Below are 21,999 nucleotides of genomic sequence, written 5' to 3'. Positions count from 1 at the left end.
TGAAAGCATAATCTAAAATTGCCTGAGCACACACTGTAATTTTTCTGTAATATTAAAGATGTTCTTTGCAGACATGGTAATTAACTGGATTCTATGGAGAAATTATTCTAGCATCCTTGACCGCAAAATGGCGCACCAAGGCAGGGAACAGGGCCAAGAGCAGCCACGACTGACCATCGGCCGCTTACTCAGGAGGGGTGCTGGCTGCACTGGGGTGCTCAGCACCCACCTGCCGAGGGGCGGCCCTGGACCAATGGCCTCGCCTCACACAAAGGCATGGCAGTGGTGCGCAGCCGGCGCCTCACCTCGGAAGGCGCGTGGCCACAGCTCGGCACCCACCACACTGACGGGCGGCCGCCGCGCTGCGCACGCGGCCCAGCGGTCCCTCACGGCTCCCCAGGGAGGGCGCTGCTCAGGAAGCTGGCTTACCGTCGATCCGGCTCACAAGCTCTTCTAACATCTTCACTTTCATTTGAATCCCAGGTTGGGCAAAAGTGTAGTTGTCCTAAAGAAAAAGCAATAAATTAGGATACGCAAAGATCTACCAAGGGTCCAGGAATAGCCGCGGCGATTCTTGCCAGCGGGCTTCTCCTGGAGAGGTCACCAGGACCGGGCAGAGTCCTGCAGGGGGTGGGGGGCGGCCGGCCAGGCAGCGGCACCGCCAGCAGGCCACCCCACGGAAGGCGCGGCTCCCCTGCCCCCTGGGAGAACAGCACCTCCCACAGGCTACAGCTAAGGTAAGGGCCAGTGCGAGAATAGTGACACCAGGGCGCGGCCGGGAGAACTAACTACTCCGGTGTATTTGTACACAACGCACATACACAAGGAGCACATCTTCCAGCAGTTAAAAGCCTGCTGGAGTAAAGATGAAGTTTCAGTAATTAGTTATAGGCTCAGTATTAGAACCAATTTGCAACCTAGTACCACATTTCACCTTAAGAAACAAATCAGGGCGGCCCCCAGCCTGCCCCCGGCAGAGCCCCACTGGGAACGCAGGGAGACTGACTGAGAAAATGAATCGGCATTTCCTGGCATCACAGAGTGCCCTCCTACATGTAAGTGTAAAACATTTGCATCAAAACTGAGCAAGTGGACAGCAAGGTGAGCACCTGGGAACACTGCTCAAGGGACAATGAGCACTGCCAGGTGAGCTGGGGGGAAATGGCAGGCATGCCCAGGTGATGCCAGGGACAGCGTCACGCCCACACCTGAGTGCTAATGACGCAGTTGCTGCATGAGGGAAAAAAGCGCACCTCTGACTTTCCTCACAAAGGTGTATTTGGGTGAACTGAGAAAACTAGTCTTCAGTCAGGCAGACTGTGACCGGGACTCCAGCACTACTGCTCAGGAGCTGTGTGGCAGTGGCAAGTGCCGTCACCTCTCTGGGCTGCAGTACCTTCATCTCTAAGGGATGATGGTGATACTGCCTTTTAGGTTCTAAGGAGGTTAAAAGGAAATGGGAGTATGTGGGACGTGTACGAGGGTGTGAGAGTCAGCAGGTACCGGGAAACAACAGCCGCTCTTGCTCTACCGCCATCACCTAACCACACAAAGCAGCGGCTGGGAGGTTCAGCCAGAGAAGAACGCCGACGCCCTGGCCACTCACTCCAGGGACACACCCAAATGGCTTCCAGCTCCAGAAGAGGGGTGCAGGCCCCACAGAGACTGAGTCGGGGCTCAGGGACTCTTTCCAGAGCTAGGGTTCCAACGGACTTGTGCAGCACAGGCTGGATACGTACTTGCTGACGAGTATGGAAGAGTGGAGTGCTGGGTCACGGCCCCAGGAGCCCCAGCACCTGTGACGACGTGACACAGCCCACAGCACAGGCTGAGGCTGCTACCAGCTCCCTCGAAGTGGAGAGGCTGCCCTGGGATACCCAGGTGGGCCACCACCATCACGAGGGTCCTTACAAGTGGAAGAGGGACACTGAGACCAGAGCAACGCGACGCGGCGACTCCACCTACCGCTGCCACCTTAGAAAATGGCAGAAGGGGGCCACGGACCAAGTAATGTGGGCGGCCTCCAGCGGCTGGGAAGGGGCAGGCAACAGATCCCACCCACCCCGGGGGGGCTCCAGCCAACCCTTGACTTGACTTGACTTGAGGGGAGAGAACCACCTTGGACCTCTGACCCACAGAACAGTGGTCTGCGTTGGCTGAAGCCACTCTGCTTGTGAACCCTCTACATCAGAGCAAACGTCAGCACAGGGCGCTCTCAGGGCGGTCTTCACCAGCGCCTCTAAGATGCCCGAAAAAGAAAACCAGGGGAGAGCCGGCGGCGGCCAGAACTGGAGTCGCAGTGGAGGGCTGTTCCGCAGCCCAGAGGGGGGCCGTGAGCTCCAGCGGGAGAAGAGACCGCCTGGCCCCGGCAGCGCGCACTGCTTGCTGGTGACGGGCCAGCGCTGGGAGGCTGCAGCTAACGGCAACACACGAGGGCCGGGTCCCAGCCGCCCCGACTTCACGCGGCACTCGCAGCAGGGCCTGTCCCGGATTCACGTTTCCTATCCACGGGATCAAGTGTGGGACCCTGAGAGAAAGATGTTCTTGGACGGAGTGCCGACCACACAGACGGCCCTTGCTCCATGGGGCCACGGCGCCCGTGCAGAGGGAGTCGGGGGGCGCTCTGGGGGCCGGGTGGGGTGCTCGTCAGCAGCACTCCCGGCCCCCGGCCTCTGGGTCGGCAGAGGGGGCTCTCCGGGTGGGACACGGTGGGCCAAGGGGTCAGCCTTCCGGCTGGCAGCAGCTCCTGAGGCCCATGGGCCTACTGCACCTGGCTCGGCGAGTGCGCCATACGGGCTGTTTTCCTCTCACACACGCACACGCGGGCACGAGACCCTCCCAGCAGGAGCGGGAGTGGCTGCCGCTGGCGGAGAACTAGAAATGCACCAGGCACTGTGGATTTACCACAGAAACAGGAAACAAACAGAGCGCAAGCTCTCCCTGGAGATTTCTCCCAAGTGGGTTTCCAGCGACAGCCCCTGCACTCCACACCACCGCGCCTCTGCTGGGGCGGCAGGGCCCCGCGCCCTCCCACCCCACACGGCGTGGAGGCTCCCCACCATCTCTGGCAGCTGGAAGGACGGACGGCTCGGGGGACCCGGTCTTGCCTGGGGTGCTGGTGAAGGGGCTGGAGCGATGCGTTCTCTAGACGCAGCGAGCACAGAGCAGCCGATACTGAAACAAGCGGCGGGAGCTGCTGAGGTCTGAACTCTCAGGAAGCGAGGGCTGTCAGAGACCCCAGCGTGCAGCGGGCCTGGCTCCAAGCCCCGGGGGAGCAGCCCCCACCCCGGGAAAGCCGCCACACCGCAGGCCTGGGGCACATCTGCTGGCTGGCACAGGGCACAGGAAGGAGTGAGGAGGACAGGCTGGGGGCTGCGATGAAGTTGAGCTTTAAGAGGAACAAGCAGTCTTGGTTTTGGACTTCAAGTTCCTTTGAATGGCCTCTTCTTTGGACCTGAACTTGTGAGAGCAGGTCCTCAAGACCTCTTCTTCCCTGGGCATTTGATAACAGAGGCGACTCAGACTCACGCCCGGGGCAGGCTGCTGCTGCAGGTCTCCATGTCGGCAGCCCCTGAGAGGGCGGGGTGGCAGGCTTGGGCACAGGGCAGCCCTGCGGATTACCAAGCCTTCTGCTCCATTCCAGAGCCACCCCTCAGGGGTCCTGGGAGAAGAGCAGAGCCCCACGGCTCTCGCCGTTCCCCTCCCCACACACCCAGCTGAAGTGCGGCCTGAGGCTGCCTCCAGGGGCAGGGACGCCAAGGGCACCTGCTGCACTTCCCTCCCCAGAAACTGCCCGAGGAGGCAGCTTCCCCTCCGAGCCCGCTGCCCCGGCGCGTGTGCGCACCTGCCTGGCCCGGCTGGCCTGGGGCGGGAGGGGCCGCATGATCCTGGGAGTCACTCAGCCAGTTTATTAGATTCTCACACCAAGATGGGATTTCAAACCCCCCATTCAGCAGATATAAAAGTTATTCGTTAGCCTCCATCTGCCACTGTTTTGTTTTATTTCTCAATTTGTCCAGAACCCAGTTCAGGAAGATGAGTTCTCTCAGAAATCCAAGCAATAAGAAAAGAATGACACCTGAGAGCCTATTCAGAAAATCACGCTGACAGGCTGGCCTCGGCCCTCGGTGTGAGGACAGGGCACGAAAGACGAAACCCACCGCAGACGAGGGTGACCGAAATTCAGAGAGCAGCGGCCGTGAAGGCCACGGCGCGCGGGGCGTCTGCGCCTGCCCGTCTCGGCTGGGCGTCGGGGCAGTGGCGGGGCCGTGCCCGGCAGCCTGCGGCCAGCGCAGGGCCCCCGAGGCAGAGGTGGCGGAGCACGGCCCTCAGCAGGGCCTTTCCTGGGGACCCTGGAGGTGCCTCATCAGCGGCTTCAGGCCAGGAAACCAGATTGACTTCTGGACATTTACGGACGTGTCAATATCAATGAGAAGTACACTAGCGGGCCCCTCCAGGGTGAGATTTTATTTTGTCTTTAAAAAAGGATTTACTCGACAAAACTTACAGCATGAGGGAAGGAAGGCAGGTCTGAGGAGGAGAACGATGTTGGGCGATGGTTTACAGAAGGTGAGGTTCAGAAGCAAACAATCAAGGAACAGGTGCCGCTGCTCGGCCATCGCACCTGTAGCAATAACAAATAAACCTTTCTGTGCTCCTCAGCAGAAAGGCGGAATGAAGGGTTGTGAAGGGCATTTGAAGGGGAAGTTGAAACAAATTCATCTCAGCCCAGCTGCGGGAGCCGCAGCAACCACCTATTAAAACGTCCAAGCGCAGAGAACTAAAATCCCCACCTGCAGACAGGACAGGGGCTCTTCTGCCTGGACCAGGGTCCCATCACCTCCACCTCCTTCCACTTCTAAAAACACTCAGTCTGCACATCCCTCAGGGCCACCTGCACGGCCACCACGGACACAGCATCCCGCCAGCTCGACCAGCTGTGACGGTTGAAAGGTTTTTTTTTTATTAATCCCATAAAAGAAAACGTTCTTAAACTAGTCCATTCCTATGGGTGTGAGTCCCTTTGATTGCATTAAATCCAGCTATGGGACCTTTGACTGCATCACCTGATTAGATCACTCAGGGCTTTTGACGTCAGGGAGGTGTGACCCAAGCTGGAGCCCTGGCCTCTTGCTGGTCTTATATAAACTGAGAACACACAGAGAGAGAAGAGACACAGCAAGGGAGCGCTGCCGTTTTTGACCTTGTCAGGAGAGAGAGAGAGAGAGACGCCAGGTTCAGCTGCAGAAAGACAGAGGAGCCGAGAGGCTCAGGGAGGCGTTGCCTGATCGCCACAGCTGGGCTCCAGGGGTACGCGAGGGAGACCGGCAGACCCCAGCTTGCCTCACCACGTGGCAGGACTCCAGGACCACCAGCGGCTGAGGGGCTGACATGATCAGCCCCCAGTAAAAGCCCTGGGCACTGGGCCTCCAATGAGCTTTGCTGGTAGAAAGCACTTCATACCTGCTGCCACAACTCATTGCTGGAGGAGCTGAGCACACCCTGCGCAACTCCGTGGGGAGAAGGGTCTCTGGAAACTAGGACCTGGCCCCACATGCCTCTTCCTTTTGCACAGTTGGATTGCAGCTCCTTGCCATAACAAACCGCAGCTGTGGGTATGATGCCCGCTAAGTCCTGTGACTCCCAAACCTGGGGGCCGTCCAGGGGCCTCCAACACAGCCAGGGAGAAAAGGAGACCAGGCCCTTCTGTAGGTGGAGGTGGCCACCTGAGGGGGCAAATGCACCTGGAGTGCCAGCTGGGGTGCAGGTGGCCATGCCAGCACAGCACAGAGGACCGGCCCGGACGGGCCTGCTGACGATGCAAGGCCTGAGCAGAGGCCTGCGGGACGGCAGGGCGTGCCTGGGGCCAAAGGAAGGGAGGCGAGTCCCAAGGCGGGCGGGAGAGAAGGAAGGACAGTGCCGCTGGAGGGGCAGAGAGGACGCTGGGCGAAGGCAGGAGAAGGCCATTCTGAGGCCAGGAGCCATCCAGGCCCCTCCGGATAAGGCCAACGCAAAGCTACAGAGTAGAGTCCAAGGAGGGCAGCGGCCACGGTGACAGGGTTTGCATTCTCAAAAGGTGGCGCTGGCTGCTAGCTGCAGAAGGAATAAATGGGGCCAGAGAGGACGCAGAGATGTCGGGGAGGAGACCACTGGCATATGGCAAGAGCCTCAAATTGACACAGCAGTCAAGCCAAACTGTCAAAACTGCTTTGTACTGACCTGTGTTGGATTGGATGCTTTTTTGAACTTGAACATAGAACTCTATATTTATTCCTAGTAGCTGCTTCATTTGGCTGGAGCACTTGGCATTCCAGGCAGCTGAACTCACTCTGAATCCTGATTATGCCGTCTATCATATTAGACAAGAAAACTACCGCACGCCTGTTCTCAGACACTAGCCCACTTGCAGCACTGAAGAGGTCTAATAGTATTTGAAGGCAGCCTGGGATAAGTTAGAAAAGCATAATTGAGGAGCAAATCAAACCCTTAAAAAAAAAAAAATGGGGGAGAGGGATAGCCAATAAGCCTAAGTGAAAATAGAAGAATATAAAAAATAGTACATCAAAAATAATGTATAAAAAAAGAAAAAGGGAGCAAGAAAAAATGAGACAAATAGAACATGAACAGCAAAATGGCAGACTAAATCCCAGACATGTAAATAATTACATTGGACATATTACATGAATGTATAGCAGACTAAAAAACAAAGCCCAACTATAAGTTACAAAAATGCACTTTAAGTAAAAAGACACAAATGGATTCAAAGAAAAAGATGCCTCTCAGAAACACTCATCCTAAGAAAGCTGGGATGGCTGTATCAACGTGAGATAACCTGGACTTCGAGTAATCAGAAAAGGAGGACTATTACATAGCAATAAACACGCCAATTCACTAAGCAAACATAAAAACCAAAAGTGCGTATCTACCTAATAACAGAAGCAAAGCATATGAAGGAAAACTGACAAAACCAAAAGAAGACACAGACAAACCAACAATTACCCTTGGAAACTGCAAAAGTCCTCTTATAGGAGAAAATCAGTATGAGCAGAGAAGAACACAGCACTATCAACCAGGTGGACCTGAGCGGCGCTTACAAAACACACCACATTCTTTGAAAGACTCATGAAACATTCGCCAAGAAAGAGCATGACAGACCCCAAAACAACAAGTCCCAATAGATTTAAAAGAACTGAAAGAAATCAAGGTATGAAGTCTGATCACAATGGAACTAAATTAAAAATCAATTACAGGGAAGTGGACTTGGCCCAGTGGTGAGGGCGTCCGTCTACCACATGGGAGGTCCACGGTTCAAACCCCGGGCCTCCTTGACCCGTGTGGAGCTGGCCCATGCGCAGGGCTGATGTGCACAAAGAGTGCCCTGCCATGCAGGGGTGTCCCCGCGAAGGGGAGCCCCACACGCAAGGAATGCACCCCATAAGGAGAGCCGCCCAGCGCGAAAGAAAGTGCAGCCTGCCCAGGAATGGTGCCGCACACACTGAGAGCTGACACAAGATGGCGCAACAAAAAGAAACACAGATTCCCGTGCCGCTGACAACAATAGAAGCGGACAAAGAAGAACACGCAGCAAATAGACACAGAGAACAAACAACCAGGGAGGGTGGAGAGAAATAAATAAATAAAACTTTTTTTAAAAAAACAACAACAAAAAAATCAATTACAGGGAAGTGGATGTGCTTCAAATGATTGGGCTCCCATCTACCATTTGGGAGGTCGAGGGTTCAATTCCTGGGGCCTCCCAGCTTGAAGGCAAGCTGGCCCATGCAGCATGCTGGCCCATGCAGAGCACTGGTCCACGCAGCAAGCTGGCCTGAGCAGACAGCTGGCACAGCAAGATGATGCAAGAAAAAGAGACACAGAGGAGAGACAATAAGAGATGCAGCAGACCAGGGAGCTGAGGTGGTGCAAGAGATTGAGCATCTCTCTTCCTCCCTGGAAGGTCCCAGGATCGGTTCCCAGCATAGCATAGAGAGAAGACAAGCAGACGCAGAAGAATGCACAGCAAATGGACACAGAACAAACAATGTGGGGGGGATAAATAAATAAATCTTTTTAAAAATCAGTTACAGAAAATCCCCAATTAAACAAAACATTTCTAAATAACCTATGGGACTAAAGAAAACACAGGGAATATTGGAAAATATGTTGAATGATAAATCATTATAAAACTTGTGGAATCCTTCTAAAGCACTGCTGCCAATCTAACACAAACTCTTTCAGAAAATCCAGGAGTCGTTTATGAGGCCATTGTTTCCCTACTGCCAAAACAGATAAAGACATTAGAAGAAAACAATTTAAAGACAAATATCCCTCATGAAAAGTGTGGAAATCTTTAAAATTTAACCATGTCATTCATTATTAAGAAAATAAATAGGAAAAATCATATGATCACCTCAACAGGTGAAGAGAAAAACACTTGAGGAAATTTAATACCCATTCATACATCATAAAAAGTCTCAAACAGTGATGTCGTCCTGCTTTTCCAGCACCCACTCCTAGGAATACTTGCCTCAGCAATCTTCCTCCAATATATACCAATAATTCTCACAGTAAAAGGCATATCAAAATAAACTGGGGTGCTTATTAAAAACACAGACCACTTATCTGTGGAATCAGCTCTATCAACAGACACCACGATAAAGGTATCTACACAAACAAAATTGTAATTAATGGTGAGAGCCTGAATACATCGCACTTGTACACACAAACACTAAGATCCAGAAGGAGGCAAAGATGTCTGCCCTTATCGCATCTATCTGACTTTGTACTTGAGGTCCTTGACAATGCAATAAGGCAAGGGAAGAAAATAAAAGCTGCATGAAAGAAAAAGGAATCTCTTTATCTGCAGATGGCATGACCATGTACAAAGAAAATCCTAAGGAATCCACAAAAACAAGTTCCTAGAACTATTAAGTGAACGTAACAGACACCAGAAACATGGCATGGCATATCACATCTTCCAAAGTTGGCCACAACAGCATCTCCACCCCACATGCTCTCTTACAATATGAGCAGGCTTACTCCTACATCAAGAGATATAGTCTATTTTTCCTCTCATTGAACCTGGGTTGACCGTGACTGCTTAAACCAGAAGAGTACAATGAAAGTGGTATTAAGTGACATCTAAGACTTGGTCACAGAAAATTCAACTTATATCTTATTTCGTCAAAGAGTCTCACTGGGAGCCCTGAAAGTTGAACTACATAAGCAGTCTGATCATCCTAAGGCAACTGTGATATGAGAATAATAAGCCACATGAGGGGCCATGAGTTCTACCCCAGGCACCAGACATTTAAATGAATGAGTTTTCTGATGATTCCAGCCCCAAGTCTTCAAATGGTAGTACAGATCCAGCCTTCAGATCTTCCCAGCTGAGGCTGCAGGCATTGTAGTGTATAGATAAACAATCTGTGCCATGCCCAGACTGAAATCCTGACAAAAGAATTGGCAAGCATAATAAAATGGCTACTTTAAATCAAGATTTGGGGTAATTTGGGGTAATTTGTTACCCAGCAATAGCAGCTAGAATACTAGGTTAGCTTATATAAACAAGCATATTTATATATCCCAGGAATAAAAACAAAATTTTTTAAAAAGTTATGCCATTTAAAGTAGTTTTGAACGTAAATATTTTAAAATAACCTTAAATATAAACAGAACCTATAAACTGAAAATTGCAAAATGCTGGCAAAGATAAACAATACTTAAAGTTACCATGTTCATAGCTTAGAAGACTCAATATTGTTAATACTGTCATTTCAAGGAGAACAGACATATAAATTCAACAGAATTCCATTCAAAATCCCACTAGGCTTTTTTTGTAAGAAAGGGCAGGCAAATGGTGATGTTTACATACAAATGCAAACACCAAAGAAAATTTTGAAGAAGACGACCCAAGTTGGAGGATTTACCATACCCAGCTCCAAGGCTCACCATGAAGCCACAGTAATCGAGGCAGTAGATCCTCACCTCAGGACCCAAGAGGTCAGCGGAACAGAAGCGAGCACCCAGGTAGACAGACACTTACACAGTCATCCGATTTCTCGACAAATGTGCCACCGCAATCCAATGTGGAAATGAAAGTGTCTTCAACAAATCGTGTTATGCTACCTAGGCTATCTATGTGGAAATATTAATGTAATACACTTTCCTCACATCATACACACAGATTAAGTCAAGATGGATTATAGACCGAAAAGTGAAAGCTAAAATGATAAAGCTTCCATAAGAAAAACAAAGGAGACTACCTTGGCATCCACGGTACAGAGAAAGGATTTTAGTCCAGACGCAGAAAGCCATTACCACGCAGGAAAAAAGGGATGAATTAGATTTCATCAAAATTAAAATTTTCTGCCCATCAAAAGACACTATAAATATGAACTAGGTCAAAAACCAGAATACAGGTTACCAGGGGCAAGTGTGGGGTAGGGAATGAAGAACCGATGCTTAATAGGTGCTGAGTTTCTGTCTGAGGCGATGGAAAGGGTTTGGGAGTGGATGGTGGTGGCAGTGGCACCACACTGTGAGTGTGATTAACACCACTGAATTGTATATTTGAGTGTGGATGGAAGGAGAAATTTGGAGTCACAGATATATTAACAGAATATATATTTTTTAAATCATAGGACTATATAACGCAGTGATCCCTAATGTCAACTATGGACTACAGTATAATTAACAATAACATTGTTTCATCAATTGTAACAAAGGTATCATACTGATGCAAAGCGTTAAAGAAAACTGAGTGAGTGGGGTAGTATTTTCTACATGATTTTTCTTTATACCACAACTTCCCTTAATTAAAAAAAAAAAACTAAAAAGGCAAAAAATATATATATAAGAGGTTCCCATATTCCACTCCACAACCCACCCCCCCGCCCCCTGGCCACTCCTCCCACAACAACCTTTTTCATCATTGTGGCACATTCACTGCATTTAATGAATACATTCTGGGTCTCTGCTGCACAGCATGGATTACAGTTTACACTGTAGTTTACACTCTCCCCCAGTCCATTCAGTGGGTTATGGCAGGATATATAATGGCCTGCATCTGTTCCTGCAATATCATTCAGGACAACTCCAAGTCCTGAAAATGCCCCCATATCACACCTCTTCTTCCCTCTCCCTGCCCTCAGTAACTCCTATGGCCACTGTCTCCAAATCAATGATAGTTTCTTCCATTGCTAGGGTCACAATAATTCTACAGTAAAATACCAGTAAGTCCACTCTAATCCATATTTTATTCCTCCATCCTGAGAACCCTGGCATGGCGATGTCCATTCCACCTTTAAATCGAGAGGGGGCTTAGATCCCACAGGGCTGCTGGGATTCTCCTGCTTGCAGCTATAGACTCTCTCGATTCCCTGTTGTGGTGGTTGACCATTCTCACCTCCCTGTTAGTTGACCTAGGTATGTCCAACAAACCAGAAAGTAGGTATTGCAACTCTGCTGAGGGTCAGGGTCCAGCTGGCACATGGACAGTCCAGAAATTCAAATCTCCTGAGCACACGCCAACCTCAGCACCAACCACAGGTTCAGTAAGATGACAGAAAAGGCATGCATAGAGAAGTCACATCTGAGTCCAAGTCCATCACACTCAGGAGCACAAATTCCAAAGTAGGGCCCACTGGCAAGGCACTGAACTCCAGAGCCATCTGTCATGACCATAGAAGCTGTGTGTCTCCATAGCCCTCAGGACTATGGAGCACCAGTACCTGGAGTTGTATCTACTTTGGCTTTCTCTGAGATCCTGCTGAGGCATGCGTAAACACGACCCCTCTGATGACCTCCTGGCTCATTTTGAAGTCTCTTAGCCTTATAAACTCATTTGTCTTTACCATTTCCCCCTTTTACTCAAGGTCTTTTTCTAGTTGGATCACCAGCTGGTGATTGGCAGTAATCCCTCAGTGCCAAGGAGACTCATTCCCAGGAGTCATGACCCAAGCTGGGGGGGGGGGGGGCGGGTAATGCATTTACATGCTGAGTTTGGCTTAGAGAGAGGCCACATTTGAGCAACACGGAGGCTATCAGGAGGTAACTCTTGGGCACCCTGCAGCTCTAGACTCAGTTTATATTTCAGGCACGCAGGTTCATAAGCATAGTCATCAGTATCAAGGGCTCATCTGGACCATCCTTCTTCACTGGTCTTTGCCCTTGCACCTGGGGGATTGCTGCTACTCCACTGGGGAGTACAAAAGAGTTACCCAGAATGGGAACTCAGCACTCCCTCAGTTGTTGTGCCAAACTCTACCCACTATGTCAATACCCAAAGTACATCCGAACCTATCTACATACCCTATACGCATGCCCTGGAGAACTCCCTCCCACCCACGCATCCCCCATCAATGACACCCTACACCAGTGCTCCTCCCCTGCCATAGCTGAACCCCTCTGTGATCCAAAACTTCTTCAAAAGTGAAGCCTAATAAATTGCCGAATTCGATTAACAGGAAAATGAAATTGTAATGATAGGTTTAAAGATTAGAAACAGAATACGAAATAATTTATAAAAACTGAAATGAAGTAAAAAGTAAGTTGGGGTATCAAACAAATGAAAAATATCAAAAAAATTTTTTGACGTTTTGCCTTTCATCACTGTAATAGGTGTTGCCCTGTACATACAGTAGCAAGGCAATCTCTTCCATTTCTTCCTCAATGTCTACATCCATTTTTTTTTAATTATGTATTCAAAAAAGTTTTAGGTCTCAGTAAAGTGACACATAGAATATAGGGGACTCCCATATACCCAAGATCAAACCCTTTTCCCCCTTCCCCAGCAATGATCTTTTTACATGTGGAGGTTACATTTGATGGAACTGATGTACAAATACTGAAATGCAGCCACTAACCATGGCTACATTATGGTTTACATTTTAGACTATACACTTTTATAAATTTTTGGTGAAATTTAACATAGCCTGTATCCATCAGTGCACGAACATGCAGAACACTTCCATTTTTTAATGTAACATTTTGTATGATCTATGTATCTTTGAAAAAAAAGAAAAGATAATAAAAGATAAAAAAAAGATATACTTAGGTTCAGAGTGTCCTTTTAATGCCTTGTCAAGATGTCTAGGGTAATGGTTTATTTATGAAGCAGTGTGGATTAGTTCTTTTGTTAACCCCACTGCCTTGATGAATGTTGCTAACCAGGTTAACTGGCATTTTCATGGAAAGTAAGTTTCTGACTGAAACATAGCGCCTTCACTGCTTTTTTCTGGTTCCTATGAAGATTTGAAACATAAAGACATTACCAGAATGCACCTTCAATTTGAGCAGGTCTTTGATGACAGAAATAATTTTAGGAGGGAAAGAATGCTGTTTTGTAGTTATTCTAAATTTTAAGGAGCATTATTGACCATAATATTGCTTAGTTTTCTTACTGCTGTTAGCAGTAAATAAAGTTTTTCAAAGTTAAAAAAAAAAAAGAACTGACAAGTCACAAATTGGGAGAAAACAGTCTCAAAAGCATATCTTGACAAAGGATAGCTAACAAGAATAAATAAGAAACATCAAAGAAATGCAATGATGGGGAGAGTACAGAGCAACCCCAACTTTCAGATGTTGTTGCTGGGTATGTGAAATGGTACCACCACTTTGGGAAAAGATCTGGCTGTTACTTATTGAAAAATAAATAAGAACACACTCCCATGACTCAGCAAGTCCACTTTGGTATTTAACCAAGAAAAATGAAAGCATGTCAACAAGAAACCTTACATATGAATGTTCAGAGCAGCTTCTTCTATAATAGGCAAAAACTAGAAGCAGTTCTGGTTTCTACCAAGAGGAGTACGGATAAATAAAGTGTGACATATTCAGACAACAGAATACTACTTGGTAATTAAAAGCAACAGAGTAGTCACTCAGGCAACAACATGGATTTTATGTTTTTCAATACTGTTGTAAATTGAATTTTTTTAATTTCCAATTTTAAATTATTTGCTGTTCAATGACTCCCCCTTAATGAACCTTCTGCTGCAGGCCAGTAATCAGCACATTCTTGTCTGTTTAATCAACCTTTCTAGAATATTGCCAAGAATCCTCAATTTTATCAACTGGGGCTCTAAAATCACATTCCTCAGAGTTTTCCACAGAGTGTGAGTCACCTGGTCCTGGGGCAGGAACAGACTTAAACCGACAAGGTGCTCCATTCACCCATTCTTCCCCGCTTCCACCCACAACCAAGCCCTCGGGCTGTGTCCTGCGCCCAGGGCGGCTGGCTGCAGGGACCGGGGCTTTGCCACCCTCTCCTGACTGCACAGCTCAGCTGCTCCTCCAGGTCAAGGCTCCTGGGAATGTGATGTGTCCCAGGCCGCCGGCCAACCCTTCCTTGGCCTTTTCTCTCCTTTGACCCTTGGAGCATGCCAGGGTCAAGCCGTCGTGGCTGGGGTGCCCGCACCGCCCTTCCCCGAGCCTCTGGCTGCTGGCCCTCTCCTTCTGGGCGTACACTTGAATAACCAGCACTCTCCAAGGGCTCCCGGCAGGTGCTCCTTCCCAGATGCACCTGTCCCTTCTCTCCTCTCGCCTCAGTGATTAACACACACCAGGCCTACACGACAGTCCTACCCACCCCCTCCACGACGCAGGCCACTGCAGGCCCAGTCATGGGCCTTTCTCTAAAGAGCTCGCCACACCACTAATTTCTGGTCTTTTCTACAAGGTCCAAGCTAATACAGCCTCTCCCCCTAGTATCCCTATCACTTCCATGCCACCGACCAGTTCACAGAATTGAATGATTCTTCCCCAAGGAAAGGAAATGTAAATGACTAATTATAAAAGGCAACGGTTCTCTCCTACTGAAAGAAGCTGTCCCGTTAAGTAATGAACCTAAGAGTAATAGTGTGACTTCAGGGTAGGCGAGTGTAGAAGCTGTAATTCAAGAAGCAATATCCAACCGACAGCCTTGGCGCCAGTGCCCTTAGTGAAACAAGAAGCCTGGCAACAGGACAAGACGAATCCCCTGAAAGCCTGAAGACGCCTGCCCGCCCTGGAACTTCTAACTGGGCACCAACTTGAAACCCCGGGGGACAGGCCTTGGAGACTCGGCAGAGGCTGCGGCAGCGCTGACGGCAGCGGCTTCCAGCCCCAAGAGCACGCACTGCGGCCGGGTCCAGGGGCCAGCAGCCTGTTCACAGCGATGTATTCTCAAGATACATTCAGTCACCTGGAAATGGGCCTCTGCTGGATACAGTACACCAAAAATCATCTCCAAATGTAGCTATTATTGCTAAAAGCTTTAAAAAGACACAACTGGTGGAACAACTGGAAGAAACAACAGCTCACCGAGTATTTAAAAATGCAGATCTCTTCCTGAAACCTCACAGTGCACTTAACACAAACCTACCCCGCCCTTCTGGAGCCCAGTGTGCCTGCTGTGCCCGTGGGGGCCACTGCAGACGCCCCAGGAAGCCAAGCCCAAGGGCAGATGCAGCCAGCTGCGCACACGCCACAGCCTCCAGAGGAAGGGGGGCAGGAGGCCCAGAAGCGGAGGAAGCAGAAACCTGAGCGGAAAGGGACACGGAGTGCTACGCTGCACGGGGTAAACGTGGCTGAGCTGGCAAAGGCACTCGCCATGCTACCACCCCACGACGGCAGGAGCCCGGAGACGCGGGGCGCAGCCTAAAAGAGCCAGAAGAGCAAAACAGGCAGCCCCGGCTCCTGCACCCAGCGCCGGCCCGCCTCGGCGGGGACCCCCGGCCCCTCCCCGCACCCATCTGCGCCCAGCGCGCGGCCCCAGCCATCCCAGCAGGAAACAGTCTTTTCTCATACACTCCTCTAACCAGTAGCCCCAAGGTGGGTAATTAACAGGGTCACGTAGGTGAGAAAACTCTAGCCCGGATCTGCTGGCTGCAAGCCCAGCGTTCTTCCCGGACAGCGGTTCTTAATAGTGCTATTCAGGTGCCGCGGTGGGAGGGCCGTCCGAGCACTGCTGGACATCCAGAGCCCCTGGCCCCACCAGCGCCACAAGCGCCAGCGGCACCGCCAGCCACTGCGACCCGAAGGAGGCAGCAGCCTTAAGTCCACCCCTCCCACCCCCACCACTAAGGGCCAGAGCTGCCGAGGCCACCGCGCCCGTGCCCCCCACCGCCCACTCTGGTTTAGGCTTTCTTCCTGGCTGGCACCTGCGTTCAGTCCATGTTCACTGGGGACGTCAGGGATGGCCAGTGGCCACCTCCAGCCTCCCCGTCCCCTGCTTTTCCCCTCGTGCTTCTTTGGGTGCAGGTGTTTGTTAGGTCACCTCTCTTGTTTGTCAGCAGGCAGGTGTTTGGTTTGCTTCCATTTGTGCTTGTTTGTGCAGGTGCCAGGCAGGTGCTCGCCAGAGCCCGCAGGCAGTCAGGGGGGACGTTAACCCTTAACCAGCCCCAGCTCTCAGAGCCTCCCACCCCCGGGTCAGCACTCAGCAGTGCGGGTCCCTCGTCTCCGACATCAGGAGAGGTGCGGGGAGCAGCCACCCAGGACCCTGACAGAGCAGCTGGCCAGCCCAGGAGAGCCGGGGCATCGTTCACCCTGCTCTTCCAGACCCTGTGTGCCAGGCAGGCAATACGGCGGTCGTTTTCTGGGGGCCTGTGCTGTGCCTGAGCCGGTGGTCCCAGGGTGCACCGCACAGCACCCCGCTCCCCAGCACCCCCTCCAGCGTAACCGCCCAGGGGGCAGCACCGAGAACCACGCTCCACTGCACACAAGCCGGCTGTGGATTCCCGGCACCACGCTGGGAAGGGAGTCTCCCCTAGGAGGCCCTCCCACCCCCCACCACCAACGCCCCTGAATAAAAAGACCACCCTGCAACAAGCACCGGTGGGGAGGGCGTCAACCCATCAGGACGGCGTGGTCAGCTGCGAGCGTCTGGGGATCTCAGCGGCAGAACCTGCCCGGTGCTGCCAAACCCATCAGCCTCCAGGCTGCTCTGCCCACACCCCTTCTCCCAGACAATCCAGGGGAGCCAGTCACCGGCCCAGCTTAGCCTGGAACACTCCTGCAGACAGGCTACGCACCTCCCAGCACGCAGCCTGCCGGCTCTCTGGGAAGTGCTGGGAGGACTGTTTTTAGAAATGTTTCACATGTACTTGGAAAGAACGACTATTCTCCAAGGGCTGGGTATAGGGTTCGAGATGTGTCCATTACCCAAACTTATTAGCTGTGGTACAGATGTTCTGTAATCTTCTTAATTCCCACCTGTTTGACGCTCTGGTTTCTGACAGGCAGGCCAGCTGCGTCCTGGAGCAGACGGTGTACGTCGGAGTCCAGCTCCAGCATGCCCAGCCACCTGGCAGGAAATGCCACCGAGGCTGCTGGGAGGGGAAGCACTTCAAAGCAAATGAGGCCCCGAAACGATGTCTGGCACACAGGAAGTGGTGGAAAGGATCAGCTAGTGTTGTCACTGACCACCTTTTCTAGTAATTCTGCCAAATTCTCTCTCGCACGCACACACACACAAATAGGATGTCAAAATTATGTGTTCAGGATTATTTTATCTTTCCTGACGTCTCACTAGATGGTGATATCCCTAATAATGCTTTTTGGCCTTAAAAATCTCTTTCATCTAGCAGCTACATAATGAACACTTAGAAACCTAAGAGCAACATAACCGCATAGCAATAATCTTGCTTAGTCTTTCCCAGGTGTGCTGTTCCCAACCCTTTCCATGCCACCTTTCTGTATCCAGGTGCTTGAGGTCATCATTTTATAAGAAGCATGGAGCTGGCTTACGTCTGTAATCTAAGCTGGTTGACAGTTACATTTTTTCAGAACGTTGGGTGTCTTACTCCATTTTCACTTGGTCTCTTGTTTCTCTTGCAAAGTCTATTTTCCACCTAATTGTCTGCTTTTTTTTTTTTTTTTTTTTGGTAGGATATACTGGCATTTTCTATGAGATCAATTTTAAGATTTTCTCTTATCTTTTATATGTGGGTTTTACTCATGTCCATGCAGGAAATGTCTTTCATTCAACTTGCTTGAGGCTTGTTTTGATTAGTGAATACAAGTAATACTATCTTTCACCAGTGTTAGAAAATTCTCTACATATACTGCTTTCTACCCACATGTTTTCCACTCCTGGGTCTAATTTTTTTGGCTTCTGCTCAACCTTTCTTTCATATTTTCAGTACCTCTCTAAGCTGCCTACTCAGCAATTTTCGCAGATCACCATTCTATTTTGACTAATTCACTCTTCTTTTGTGCCCAATGAGTTTCAAATTTCAATGACTATAATTCTGATTGCTGGAAGTTCCCATCTGGTTCTTTACAAAATCTGCAAGTTCTTTCCTCAGACTCTTGTTTTAAACCCTTCTCTTCTTAATAATTTTAAACCTGCTCCTTTTAGGGTCATTTCGTGTCCTTTCTCTGTTGTCTCACATCCCTGGGGTACAAATCCCCCCACCTGCAGTGCCAACTGTTGGCCCTGCCTGCTCTGTCTGCACTTTTCTTTGGGGGCTCTTCCCACGAGAAGCCCACAGGCCTGTGCTGGGAGAGCACACTGCAGAGCCTGACCTGTGCTGGGGGAGCATCCCCCGGGGTCCACAGGCCTGTGCTGGGAGAGCACACCGCGGAGCCTGGCCTGTGCTGGGGGAGCACCCCCCGGAGCCCACAGGCCTGTGCTGGGGGAGCACCCCCCGGAGCCTGGCCTGTGCTGGGGGAGCACTCCCTAGAGCCCGGCCTGTGCTGGGGGAGCACCCCCCAGAGCCCAGCCTGTGCTGGGGGAGCACCCCTGGAGCCCGGCCTGTGCTGGGGGAGCACCCCCCAGAGCCCAGCCTGTGCTGGGGGAGCACCCCTGGAGCCTGGCCTGTGCTGGGGGAGCCCCCCCCGGAGCCCGGCCTGTGCTGGGGGAGCACCTCACCAGAGCAGAGTCTATGATGCAGACAGGACTGCAGGGGTCCAGAGACCTTGTCATACTTCACAGAAATACTAGGACAGTGCACCATTCTGACTGTGCTGACATTTGCACTGATGGCTCAAAACCAAAGTGGTGAGTTAATCTGCTGGCATCTTAGCACAAATCAAGGCACAGGCATGAGAATATGTAGCAATCAATATTTTCTTAATTGGCATGTACGCCAGGTCTTTGGGGTTTTTTTAGAAAGCCAGTTTTAAGAATGTGCTTGATGAACCAAGATGAATTATTAATTATATTGTCATTTCACTAAATCTCATCCCTTGAGTAAACACCTTTTCAACATTAAGTGTGGAAAATGGGGAGGATAAATAAAGCACATCTGATATCCACCAAAAAAACAAGGGTTTCTTGAAGAAAAGCACTTGGTGTAATTGTTTGAGTTGCAAGCAGAACAAGACATAGTTTTCAAAAAATACCATTTTTACTTGAAAGAACGACTGACAAACTGGCTATTCACACTTGGATATTTGGCAGACATTTTCTCAAAAGTGAAGTTATACAAAGTTAGCCTGCCACTTCAAGGAAAACAATTGGTAGTATATGTTACAAATGACATGACTTGAGCTTATAAACCAAAATTTAAGTTTTGAAAAACTTGTATCCACCACTCGGAGCCTGACAGCTTCTTAGGAGACAGGTGGTGATAATGAATGTGTGATAATGAATGTGACTTCTGCACATTGTATGATGAAATGTATCAACATTGGAATATCTACATCTCCCAGTCTTCCAATATTGTCCAAATGACCAATGAGTGATGTTAAAAAGCATGCATGGTTTTGTGAAGATGCATTCAAAGGGCAAGAGAGACCAATGGATTTCAAGGTAACTGAGTCCAACATGGTCCTTGTGTGGTTTCGGATTTCACATTGCGACTCACCTTTAAGAAATTCCCGTATGTTGGGTTAAATTTTTCTAAACCTATAATAGCTGAAAAGGGTTTTAATGTACACCTCTCTTTCCAACTACATATCTGTGTGAGGCTGGATTTTCCTGGCATACATCAAACAAATCAGCAAATTGCGCAGATCGCATGCAGAATTCAGCCATGTTCTACTAAGCCAGACATTAAAGAGATTATAAACTTTTTTTCTTACTAAACATTCATTTTGGAAAATACTAATTTATCATAAATATGTTATTTATGAAAATGTGGAATGCATTTAGTACTTTTTTAATAAGTTACTCAGTATTTTTAAATTTTCTCAGTTTAAATTTCTACTAAAGTAAACATCAATAGATCCAAACCACACAAGCAGGAGTTTTTTACATCACTGACCGCTTCACAAGGTCCCGCCTTTGCAGGACCAGCTTCACCTTCACGGCCAATGCCGGCCAGCAGGGACACCAGCCTTCGGCCACACGGCCCTGTGCCCAGCTGTGGGTGTTGATCCCAAGCCAGCCAAAGGGCCGTCACCCTTCCTCTCCAGGGACACCCCCGTTTCTAAGCGTTCAGCTGTGGCTCTGAAGCAAGTTTTGTTCAATACTGCCCAAGACTGCCAGGCATTTGTTGGGGACAAGGGAAGGGAGAGAGGTGGTGGTTCAGTTTGCCATGTTCCTAAAAGCCTGTCTTCTCTCCCAGGCTCTGGGCCCCTCTGCTGGCCCCCAGCCCACCAGGCTATGGCACGAATCACCGCAGGTGACGATGACCACCTACACCCAAGTCCTCTGATGCAGACCCAACCTGCAGGTAGTGGGTACTCACTACTTCGGTCAAATCGACGGAGTTCATCAATTAACTAATTTAACGGACTGCTATCTAGAAAGAGTCACCTGTTACCAAAACCCAGCATTAGAGTCCCAATCGGAAGCTATAAGGTGACCCAAAAACAACAGATTTGAGAGTCGCAGCTATCACTCCCCGGGATCCAGAGTGGAGAGGAATGCATGGACGTGCTGCTGCCTCTAGAAAGCCCCTGCAGGACGGGCCTTGCTCCCACACCCTTGAGCTGGGGAAGGTCGCAAGGTGGAGGAGAAAACCTCAGGTTTTAGGGTTCTGACCTGGGTTCCCACACAAACTGGGCACCCTTGGGCAAGGTGCTTCAGCCTGTCGGCATCCGCTTCCTCTCGTGCACGGGGCTGAGGTTAGCTCTGCCACCAGGGCGCCATAATGCCCAGACGCAGCGAGCTCAACACTCAGGGAGTGGTTTCACCATCTTCCCATTAGGGAAACTGTGGGCACAAGAATCCTTCCAGAACCGTCAGCCCTCCTGGGGAAGGGCCACTTGTAGACAGCAGCTGCCTGGCAGGCGACTCTAGCCGAGAGCAGCAGCCAGGCTTAGTGCGCTGCATCCTGGTCCACCTTCCCCACCTTTTTTTTTAAGATTTGTTTTATTTATTTCTCTCCCCTTCTCCTCCCCCCGCCCCCACTGTCTGCTCTCTGTGCCCATTTGCTGTGCGTTCTTCTGTGTCTGCCTGTATTCTTGTCAGCAGCATTGGGAATCTGTGTCTCTTTTCTGTTGTGTCATCTTGCTGCGTCAGCTCTCCGTGTGTGCGGCGCCACTCCTGGGCAGGCTGTGCTTTTTTCACGCAGGGCGGCTCTCCTTACGGGGCGCACTCCTTGTGCATGGGGCTCCCCTACGGGTGGGACACCCCTGTGTGGCACAGCACTCCTCGTGCGTATAGCACTGTGTGTGGGCCAGCTCACCACACGGGTCAGGAGGCCCTGGGTTTGAACCCTGGACCTCCCATATGGCAGGCGGACACTCGATCCATTGAGCCAAATCCGCTTCCCCACCTTCCCCTTGATCTGAGTCTGTGAGGCCCTCGCACTTGCCCAACTTTCAAGGGCAGCACACACGTGCACTCACATGCACCAACTCCCACGGGAAGCCTGCGCTGCAGGTCCCTGCGACAGCCCTGTCTGGGGGACATAAAGCAGAGTGCCCCGAGTCCCTGGGAGGTGGTAACTGATACTCCGGAACCCCACACGGCATCGATCAGAACCACACAGAGGCGGCGGAAGGAAGGAGCTGTGGACTGTACTGCTCTGTAGACGCGTGCACAGGAAAGCACGATGCCGGCCCGTCAGTCACGTCAATGAACAGCTTCATCAGAGGACAAATCTCAGGTGAAAGACGAAACGCCAG

At 50.3% G+C, this 21,999-nt stretch overlaps 1 protein-coding gene across 2 annotated transcripts in view; it reads right to left on the bottom strand.

The window, feature by feature from the left end:
• Positions 1-21,999, bottom strand: part of TBC1D22A (TBC1 domain family member 22A) — a 361,556-nt gene that overhangs the window by 154,947 nt on the left and 184,610 nt on the right. For both annotated transcript variants that reach the window (XM_058308954.2, XM_058308955.2), the window contains exon 10: positions 430-505. In XM_058308954.2, the coding sequence (XP_058164937.1) occupies positions 430-505 (76 nt within the window). The remainder of the gene's footprint in view (positions 1-429; positions 506-21,999) is intronic.

The sequence above is a fragment of the Dasypus novemcinctus genome, chromosome 12 (assembly GCF_030445035.2).
Source record: "Dasypus novemcinctus isolate mDasNov1 chromosome 12, mDasNov1.1.hap2, whole genome shotgun sequence".
Classification (NCBI taxonomy): domain Eukaryota; kingdom Metazoa; phylum Chordata; class Mammalia; order Cingulata; family Dasypodidae; genus Dasypus; species Dasypus novemcinctus.
Note: the sequence above shows the minus strand (reverse complement) of the source record. Positions and strands in the feature narration are given on the sequence as shown.